Source organism: Lampetra fluviatilis, chromosome 11 (assembly GCF_964198595.1).
Source record: "Lampetra fluviatilis chromosome 11, kcLamFluv1.1, whole genome shotgun sequence".
Lineage (NCBI taxonomy): Eukaryota > Metazoa > Chordata > Hyperoartia > Petromyzontiformes > Petromyzontidae > Lampetra > Lampetra fluviatilis.
The window spans coordinates 13761383-13771867 of NC_136285.1; the positions used below are offsets into that span (position 1 = coordinate 13761383).

General features: G+C 45.0%; 1 protein-coding gene across 2 annotated transcripts; it reads left to right on the plus strand.

Moving 5' to 3' along the window:
* On the plus strand, positions 1-7599 carry NFYB (nuclear transcription factor Y subunit beta). 2 transcript variants are annotated; one of them, XM_078861053.1, is made up of 7 exons: positions 1-128; positions 4051-4154; positions 4607-4746; positions 5122-5322; positions 5915-5999; positions 6459-6538; positions 6666-7599. In XM_078861053.1, exons 2-7 carry the CDS (start codon positions 4061-4063, stop codon positions 6696-6698), a joined length of 633 nt encoding a protein of 210 aa, XP_078717179.1. In that variant the 5' UTR covers positions 1-128; positions 4051-4060; the 3' UTR covers positions 6699-7599. The 2 variants fall into 2 exon arrangements, with proteins under 2 accessions (XP_078717179.1, XP_078717180.1); XM_078861054.1 differs by having other exon boundaries at positions 5122-5319.
* Positions 7600-10485: the final 2886 nt, after the last annotated feature.

Below are 10485 nucleotides of genomic sequence, written 5' to 3' on the forward strand. Positions count from 1 at the left end.
TCCGGATGTGACACCGCGCCGGACGTGACGTACACGGGGCTCGCGCCGACTGGCTCGCCTCGCAGCCATCTTCACCAACCAGAGGCCATCTTGAGGCAGCCAACCGCCGGCCGCTGCCGCCGAATAAGGTTTGTCGCCTCTTGACCAATGATTGTCACCGCCCGCTGCCGCCCGAGATGCTGCTGCTGTTGCCTCTGCCGGAGCTCGGCCTCGGAGGTGGAGGCGGCAGCAGCGGCGGCGGTGGCAAGGGCCGCGATGCTTTGTGCGGGCGCGCTCCCCGCGTGTGCTGCCAGAGACAAGGGGGGGGAAGAGCTGAGCGAGGGGCTGGCGCTGTGGCCTTAGCGGTGGTGGTGGTGGATGTGGTGATGGCAGTGTCTGTTGTTATTAATGGTGGTGTGGATGTGGTTGATTGGTGGTGGTGGTGGCGTTGATGGTGGTGGCGTTGGCGGGAGTGATGGTGGTGGCGTTGGCGGGAGTGATGGTGGAGGTGATGGCAGTATTGGCTGTATTTTTGGTGCTGTTTGTGATTGATGGTGGAGGTGATGGCAGTGTTGGCTGTATTTTTGGTGCCTTTGTGGTGGATGGTGGTGACGGCGGTAGCGATGATGGTTGTAGTGAATTGGTGCAAGTTGTGGATGTTAGTCGTGGTTGGTGGTGGTAACGGTGATGTTTGGATTGGTTGCACGTGGTGGTGGTGATGATGAGAACAATGAAGCCACGGTGGTTATGGAAGAGTTGATGAGTGTTGGCGAAGGCGATGCATGTGGTGGTGGCTGTAGTGATTGGCGGTGATGATGGGTGAATGTGATGCTGAAGATGGGGCTCGCCTGTCGTGGCAGTGATAATGGTTAAGAGATGGTGAATTGTTGTGTAGGTGACTGATAATAGTGGTGGAAATTACAATAATGATTAATGTGGTTGTGATAGTGTTGAAGAAGCTCATTCAGACTACGTCTTTATGCCTGACTACTGAGACGAATTCACACTGAGAAGAGCTCTTTAGTGATGGTGATGGATGCACCTTGGCGATGATGGTGGTGATTACGGTAACAGGTCTCCCTGTACTTTTATCTTCAATCGTGTCTTCCCTGTGCCAAACTTAAAGACGCAGACAAAACATTGGCCGATGTAAATGATCGGACTGATTTGAGCCTGGTTATACAACGTCTATAGCTCTAAATATCACTGTAGAGACTTAATAATTGCGGGATTGAAGTAGCAGTATTGTCACTGGGGCGAGTGATTGATTTTATGTTTTCCCGCCACAAAGGAATTTCAAACTCGTGTATTTGCCAGCGTATACGTGGATCCCCCCCCCTATCCCTTAAATTCCCCCCACATGCAATTATCCAAACACCCCAATGCAGCACTCTCCTGGGACTCGGCGATATTTATTTGGGTAAAACAAAGCATTTATATTCTTGATTCTTTCGGTAAAGTCACGTAGAAGGGAAATGATAAAATAATAAAATATAAAACAAAAAAAATTGCTACGACGTTTCGACTGCACAGGAAGAAAAAAATATTGCTGTGGATTTCACACCTGATGATTGCTTGTGTTGCAGTCGAAACGTGAGAATTTGTATTGTTTAATTATTTTATTATTTCCCTTCTACGTGACTTTACCGAAAGAACCAAGAATATGAATCCCTGCAGTCACGAAAGCTGTAAATCAAAATTCAAAAGGGCATTGTTCACTTAATTAGAGCCCCCTTTGGTCTTGATGGTCGCTGAGGCTTGGCACATCGGACACAGATTGACTTGAGTATTTTGCATGTTCTAATTTTTTGTTGTTGCTGACACGATTAGCACTTAGTTTTATGAGTTACCTTCAGTAACAATGATCACGAATGCGTAATCCTTGACACTGGCTCATGGATGTAAACTTAACTATGTGCTACTTCCCACCCTCATTTAAAAGTAAAAGGGAGGCTTGATAACGTGAAAGTGATACTTGCCGTCTGCCCATAGACCTTGTGCAGCACTCGGTCAATACCTTCCAGATCAAGGCCTTTGGGCCATCCATTTAGTACGTACGCATGGAGGGGGAGGGTTAACCCCAATGCGTACGCTTGCGTATGGGGGGGTCTACTGACAATGTACGTACGCATAGGAAACGGGTGGAGGGAGCCTCGATAATAATTATAATTTGTCTAAATTGGCCTTGAAATGAGCCACAGTTCAGTGTCTCCAGCTGTCAGACAACAAGTACTAGCGGGAGAAGTAGGCCTGTGGGAGAGGTGTGTCACTTGTATGCCACCGTACCCCTGACTGCAGCTATCACGCAGCTCGGCAAAATAAGTGGCCAATGTACGCAACTTCATTCTTTAATGCAGCCGGCGGTGGACTATCTGTTTGCTTAAACACGTTAATATGATTAATCCTTGATCGTTTCTGCGTAGATTAAATATCGTCAAACGTATGCACGCAGGTGGGGGGGGGGGGGGGAGTCAAGTTTTGACAGATTTTTGCGTACGTACTAAATGGATGGCCCCTTTCCACGTACATGTAGTTTTAGTTTCCTTACGTAGTTCACAATCATGCTGGACCTTGACTTGTGATAATAAAATTTAACATTTTGATAGCAGTGATATCCACTAGTTCCTATCTCAATAGGTTATTTTCCCTAAGTGAGGTCACCATAATAGACCAGTTTCAAAATGTATGTAAATTGATTACATACTACTGTAATATGGTGAACCAGGTCTCTCCTGTATTTGAAAATAATGGCATTACAGTCCCACGTGATTGTGTAATTGACTCGCAATCCATTAATGATCAGAGCACATTTTTAAGATAACATCTGTGTATGAATTGTGTTTGTGTTATGGCCTTGGGTCGTGAACACGGTGCAACGACTCGAAGGGCTACAATTCGCACCCACGATCTTAACGCGCACAACAAAGCCAGTGACAACTGTTGTTTAGGTGATTTGTTCCAGACACAAGCGGGACACCTGGCACTCTTGAGAGTGAGCCGACTTACTGTTGTGTGGGGCTGTGTTGTGAGCAATGGGGCTTGCCAGTCAGAGAACATGTCGCGTTTCTTCACGCAAGGCGCACACAGGACAAATCCCGATTATTAAAAGTTTAAACGTCTTGACGAGATATTCACCATAGCTTCCAAGGGTAATTTAGCATGGCGCGCTATCCTGTTGCTGTTCAAGATTAGCACATGGGGGGTGGGGGATTTAAAATAGCCCTACTGACATTCATTTTGACTCGTATTACTGTCTTATTAACAGAACACTGACTGCCCCTTGCGTATAGAATAGTGAGCGAATGGTGGTGCAGTAGTTAAGACGCTGTACTGTGAAGCCAGCTATGCTTGCTGGCCATGAAATATATCAGTGGTGAGGGATATCTGAACCTGTTGTGGGACTCCCATTCACTGATCAGCGTGATAAAGTATCGTCAATATCCGCCACGACCAAAACGATGTCGGGAGGCCTCTTGAATTGACAACGTGAACCATACCTAATATTACACGACAACACAATTTTGCTTGCTGGCTCCTGTCTGGATTCCCGACTGGTGTGCAAGTGTGTGTGCAACTCGCACAAACCCAGCTCATCCCATGCAGTTGAGTCGGGTTCGTGCATGCCAACGTCACGCCTCCGCCACCAATCCTGCACCCCGACCATGGATCCCGCGCAAATGTGCGGGATACGCTAGCATACTATCATAATATGCTTGATTAGAAAAAAAGGTTGGCTGGCTGGAGGGATGGACTGTCATGTTCGAAGGACGTGCGAGCTGCAAGTTTAATGAGTAAAGAATGCACTCCCCACGCCATATGGGTCATGGCTTTTTATCATACTTCACGCTGATTAATGCGGGTTGGTTAATGGGGGACGACAGTATTTGTTCCGATGTCACTTGTCACTGATGTTAACCATGGTAGGAATTTTTGATAACTAAATTATTATATAACCAGCTATTAAATCTAACCCATTGATTACGTTATGAAACGGAGCATTGTTGTATTACTATTGAAATGATTTGTTCCGAGATAATATGAAAAGACGATTGAACTTTGTACTCTTTGCAGTTGTTTAGGGATGGATGCAGATGGCTCCACCACAGATGCTTCCCAGCTGGGGATCACGGGGGATTATATCGGAGGAGGACACTACGTGCTCCAGTCCAGCGATGGTGAATATGCCTGTGTCCTATTAACACTAAGTGGTTTGTGTGGAAACCACTGACAAATGGACCATGATGACCAACCATTCCTTTCGGGCAACAATGTAATGATTCAAATTAAATTGACTGCACTTTGCTTTATAGAAAGAAACAATGTTGTCATAAGCTTTTTATACTGTAATGCCTGCATTTAGAGTTGTCAGGATGCTGATATAAGTTAACGTACATTGATAATACGTGAGCCCTGATGGGAGATAATTTTCCACTTAGCAAACAACACAGTTAAGCAATTGCCACATAATATAGCATTACTTTTGCAACGATATATAAAGACGGTATAAAAAGGGATACATCTACTTTGAGATCAATTAAAGTGGTATTTTTAAAGGGAGTGAATTGTATAATGATACAGGGCAGAGAGAATATTAATTGTTTATTTTGGTGGTATTTTAATTAAAAAGGTGACGCTGAGGGTAGCCTGGCGAGTGGCGATCACGATGAGAGCTGTGGATCGAAAGACCCGTATCGCGAGCAGGACATCTACCTGCCGATAGCTAACGTGGCCCGGATCATGAAGACCTCCATCCCATCCTCTGGGAAGGTTTGTGCATATTTCCTAGATTCTACGTAACAACGACCACATAAATACACGTTTATTAACCAACTGACCAACGCATGAGCATTTACCACAGTTACGCAGTGAAAGCATCACTCGTCTTTTCCACGTTATGAGGAATGTATTTATTAAGTCAAATTGTGATGCCATGAATTGTCATGATTGCGAGTCATTATTTGAAATCAGTTTTTTTCTCTTATTTGGCCTTGCTTCTTCGATGGTGTAAAAGTTGTATTTACATGCAATTATCACGAATGATCAAAATCTATACTTGCATGCATGGTTTGTTGCATGTCATTATTGTAAGAATCCGTTCTACTTGATAATTTGTCTCCTGACGGGGACTGCGTTTGGCTTCAGATTGCAAAGGACGCCAAGGAGTGTGTGCAGGAGTGTGTGAGCGAGTTCATCAGCTTCATCACGTCGGAAGCGAGCGAACGCTGCCACCAGGAGAAACGCAAGACGATCAATGGGGAGGACATCCTCTTCGCCATGTCCACCCTCGGCTTCGACAGCTACGTCGAGCCGCTCAAGCAGTATCTTCAAAAGTACCGTGAGGTAGTGCTCTGGCAACTGTTACCTCAATATACACCCACAAGCATGCACATTTGCAATCATTCCTGGACTTTTGCATGCCATAGAAACGTTTGCACAAGTAATATAACTTTGTCCCGTGTAATTTTATACTGGTGGAATGATGATATTACACTATGAGATGGAAAATGTTAGTCTCTTGTTTGCACATTTGTAGACGTTTGCAGCACACACATGATGACGTAGTAGTATGAACACATGCAACTCTTTAAGAACAGAATCATAGGCTTATTAAACGTTGGATGAAAATGCCTAAATATGCTACCAGAGGGAGGTGAAAAAGTAAGTGATATTTTGACGGCATTACATAATGATTTCATGTACAGCCTTTTGGTCAGTTTACTGCTTGATGAGAGCCATCTCACACCATGTGTGTCATTGGGGTTGTTTCACCATGCTGGTCAATGTGGGTTGGTGAAAATGTAAATGCAGTATGTAGAATGAATCGGGTTTTTTTTTCTCGTGGACGATTTAAAATTGAAGGTGTTAAACGGACTCCAGACGAGTGCTAATTGTCTCTGTTAAATAACGCCTGGTATTGTCACGTGATTGTGTGCAGTCAATGAAGGGTGAGAAAGGAATCAATGCGACTGTGGTGACCACAACAGATGCCATACCCGAAGAGCTCACAGAGGAATCTTTCTGTAAGCCCAGTTCTTGTACTGAATACTGTGTGCACTGTGCTAACTTTGGCCCCATTGTAAGATTTACACGACAGATTTAATGGCACATTCACATTTTAACGGGATGTGTCGTTCTGTTCCATGAAGCCTAGCTGATTTTTTGGGGTTGGAGTTATGTAGCACATATTGCTTGTCTGTTTCCTCCCAGGATATAGTAATCTTTCCCGTGTGTGTAAAATATTTGGGCATCTCTTTATCCTGAAACATTAGAACTTTGATGTGAAAAAGTCTTGAGACATATTGTACATTCCAGATCAACCGAATAAGATTTTAATACAAAAAAAGTGTTTTATGGGGATTGGAATATTTTTTACAGTGATTATACATCAGCTATTGTTAGAATTTTGTGCTTCGCTGTTTCTCAGTATGTTATATTATTTTGTAATGTATGCACTTTGTAACCTGTAAATTTATTTTCAGCGGGTCCCCTTGCCACTAGCATAATTACCGCAGACGGACAGCAACAGAATGTGATGGTCTACACAACGGCGTACCAACAGGTGATGTCGAATGCGCATTTCGTTACATCTTACGTTTTAAACAACCAGGTGATTACTTGCAGAAATGTTGCGAATATGGTACAACCGACTTAATAAATAATTTCTGGTGCAAATGTTTTCCCAACAGATTCCGGGAGTACAGCCAATACAGTTTACTTGAGTCGGAGGCTGATGAGCCAGCACAGGGGGCGGTGTGGACGTGTGGTAGGAAATGTACCAGATGTTCTTGCTGCGTGTCCAAGAAAACTGGGCAAAATCCCATTTCAGGCTCGAATTGTATTTTACAGCTGTTGGTATCACATTCACTGTGTTAAATTGAAACCATGTATATTTTTTTTAATGTACATTATTGATATTAACCATTCTCGTACTGCCAGTTTTTCTATGCAGAGGAAAACAATGTAAAGTTGTTGGAAAATTCAGCAGCTGTTTTATATTTTATTTACTTGAGCTGCACTGAAACCATTTCTTTTCACATCACAGTTAATGGTATCTTGATGAAAGTCACAACTTTTTGCATGAACATCACTGCTGATCGAGGTCACCATGTGTAAAAATTGTGGTTTATAATAACTTTAATATCAACCAGTTTATAATTAGTGTATTTTATCTTGTAGGTATGGGCTTCTAAAATGACATCAATTTATTATCGATGGTGCAAAACCTTTTATATACTGATACATTGAAATAATCTGTGCTCTTGGCTACAAAAGTGAAAAATAACTTTCTTAAATGTAATTGTCTGAAAAGTTTTCACACGTGCAAAAATCGAGAAAATATAAATGTAATTGAGCGTGCTGCTTTGCAACACGTGGTCATTGAAGTGTTACATCTAATTGAGTAGCTTGTTACAAGGGTACTTTTATTTGTTGCCAAGGTACCTTTTTATAGTCCTGAATTCTGCTATGCAGACCACTAGTATTTCTGAAATTCTTTTTTTTAGTCATTTGTATAATTTCTCCGGTGTTAAAACCTGTAGCAAGTGTTTATATGTTTATTTTGTTCCAATCCTGGACATTCCTGTTCTATTTTTCTGTTATAATAAATGTTTGTTTACTTTGCTTGTCATAATTCAAACTTTGTATGCACTTCAACATTCTAAGTCCTTGATGTCCGAGTGTATTTGACTTGCAGTCATGACTAGCTTGTGGACTTGCCTACCTGGCAAGCCAGTCGTGTTTTGAAATGATACGTGAATAATTCGACCAAAATTCCTGTTGAAATGGAACTGGATTCATTAGGGGCACACTAGCTTATGGCCATTGGGGTCCAGTCTGTATGGTCGTGCTTGGATGTATGACAACCACGCAGGTTAGAAACTGCGCAACGCCGTGGGCAGCAGAGGGCAGAGCATACACATCCATTATACTGTACTTGATGGTCCTTGCCATTGACCTGCCTTCCCTGGCCAGATTTAATTATGACCAAATGGCCCTTGTGGCCAACACGGACAGTGTGGGGAGGCTCTCGTCCAGTAGTGGAATGACCAAGGGCTGTCCACGTAGACTTAACTGTGCACTTCAAAAACAGGATTAGAACATGACAAACCCTCCTGCCATGGAACTTAATTCGTCTAGATTTAACAGATGAACTCGGAATCAGTCGTGTTGTCCCGAGTTAATATGGGGCCAAACTCGTTAAACTTTAGGGATAAAAAATTATAATCCACGTTATGCTAATACAACACAAAGGCAGTGCAAATTGGAAAACAAAGTACACGACAGAGAATACGTCAATGCAGATGGGATAGCCAACAAGTCAGACTATAGACGCGCAGTACACAGTGGAATGAATGAGAGTAGAGTTATACATCAGCACAATCAGGAAGGGGCACAGGACTAAATAATCGATCCTTCAGTTTTGTTAGCGACGCCTGCTTAATAAAACGCTGGCGTCGAGAAGTGTAAAGGTATTAGTATATACTCTACGTGGATAATATCTGCATTGTCTTTGAAACTGATTGGCTTACACCAGAGGAGAGCCTTCTTCAGAGCATGTGTTGTTTGCATGTTCACAAGTACGTGTGGTTTATGCAGACCATTCCTTGAAAGAGGTTTTTATTTATTTCCAGAAAGGATAAAACCTATTCTTGGTTTAGTTTCATACTTTGATACTGGCAAAGGGGTCACGAAGTAGTGTTTTTAAAGAGCCGTATGAGGGCTCAGAAGCGAGCCCCAAAGCCACTCGTGCCCCCCCTGCCCATATATGGCTGTAACCACGCCCCCCTTGGGGTTATAACGATCTCTGATTGGCTCCGCGGCGCCACAAGTTTTGACCTCGGGGCTGCGGGGTTACCATGGCAACAGCGCGCGCCAGCCAGCGGGGAGGAGAGGGAGGGGCGAGAGAATGGGGGAGAGAGAGCGGGGGCGGAAGGGGGGAAAAGAGAGTGGGGGGAGAGGGGGGAGGGAATGGGGAGAAGAGAGGGAGTGCGGAGAAGAGAGCGGAGAAGAGAGCGGAGTGGGGGGAGAGAGCGGGCGAGGGAGGGGGTAGAGGGAGTGGGAAAAAAAAAGAGTGAGCGAGCGAGAGGTAGGGGTTTACATAAAGCAAAAAAAAGAGGGAGCGGGGGAGGGAGTGGGGAGAGGGAGTGTGGAGGGAGGGGGAAGAAGAGAGTAGAGTGGGGGGAGGGAGGGAGTAGGGGAGAGAGTGGAGTTGGGAGAGAGACAGGGGAGTGGGGAGAAGAATGGAGTGGGGGGAGAGAGCGGGGGACGGAGGGGGGAGAGGGAGTGGGGAGAAGAGAGTGGAGTGCCGACTACACCGAGCATCGTAAAAAAAGAGAGTGGAGTGAGGGGGGAGAAGTGGGGGGAGAGAGAGTGGAGTGAGTCGAGAAGATGGAGGGAGAGCGAGAGAGGTTTTAAAATATTCTGGCCTGGACCGTCTATGACTCTGAAAAAGAGCTTCATAGCTCATCGGGTTCCTCCGGTGTAAATACACATCATGATGATTCTGAGCTCCTTGTACAGGCAAAGGGCGGGCTACCCCGAGTGGCCAGCGCGCTTGTTGGGAGTGGGTGGACCCACCCAGGTGATCGATTAATCTTCTGCTGGCCTCTCACTTCCCCTGACTTGATGATCACACCGGGGAACACAAAAACAAAATAAAAAGTTGAACTTGACACGAACGCGAGGAACGCCGCTCGCTCACGTGGACGGCGCTCGTGTTTGATGAGACGGGAATGGTTGTGTTGTTGAACGTGGTTGTGTTGTTGAACGTGGTTGTGTTGATTAATGTGGTTGTGTTGTTGAATGTGGTTGTGTTGTTGAACGTGGTTGTGCTTCTAGATTTGAAGCTTTAGTGACTGCAAGGATTCATACTTTTTGGTTTTTTCAGTAAAGTCACGTAGGTAAAACAATGAAATAAATTAAAACAACTAAATTAAATCGCGTGGATGTGTTGTTGAACGTGGTTGTGTTGATTAATGTGGTTGTGTTGTTGAACGTGGTTGTGTTGTTAAACGTGGTTGTGCTTCTAGATTTGAAGCTTTCGTGACTGCAAGGATTCATACTTTTTGGTTTTTTCAGTAAAGTCACGTAGGTAAAACAATGAAATAAATAAATGAAAACAACTAAATTAAATCGCGTGGATGTGCTGTTGAACGTGGTTGTGTTGCTGAACGTGGTTGTGTTGCTTAACGTGGTTGTGTTGTTGAACGTAGTTGTTTTTGTGGTTGGGGGATGGCGGCAGGACCGCGTGTGCCTGGTTGAGCCTCCCAGAAATGCGCCGTGAGCTTGAGGGGGGAGAGAAGAGGAGGAGGGGTGGGGGGGGGGGAAGAGGAGGAGGGGTGGGAGGGAGAAGAGGAGGAGGGGGGGGGGGAAGAGGAGGAGGGGTGGGGGGGGGAAGAGGAGGAGGGGTGGGGGGGGAAGAGGAGGAGGGGTGGGAGGGAGAAGAGGAGGAGGGGTGGGGGGGAAGAGGAGGAGGGGTGGGGGGGGAAGAGGAGGAGGGGTGGGAGG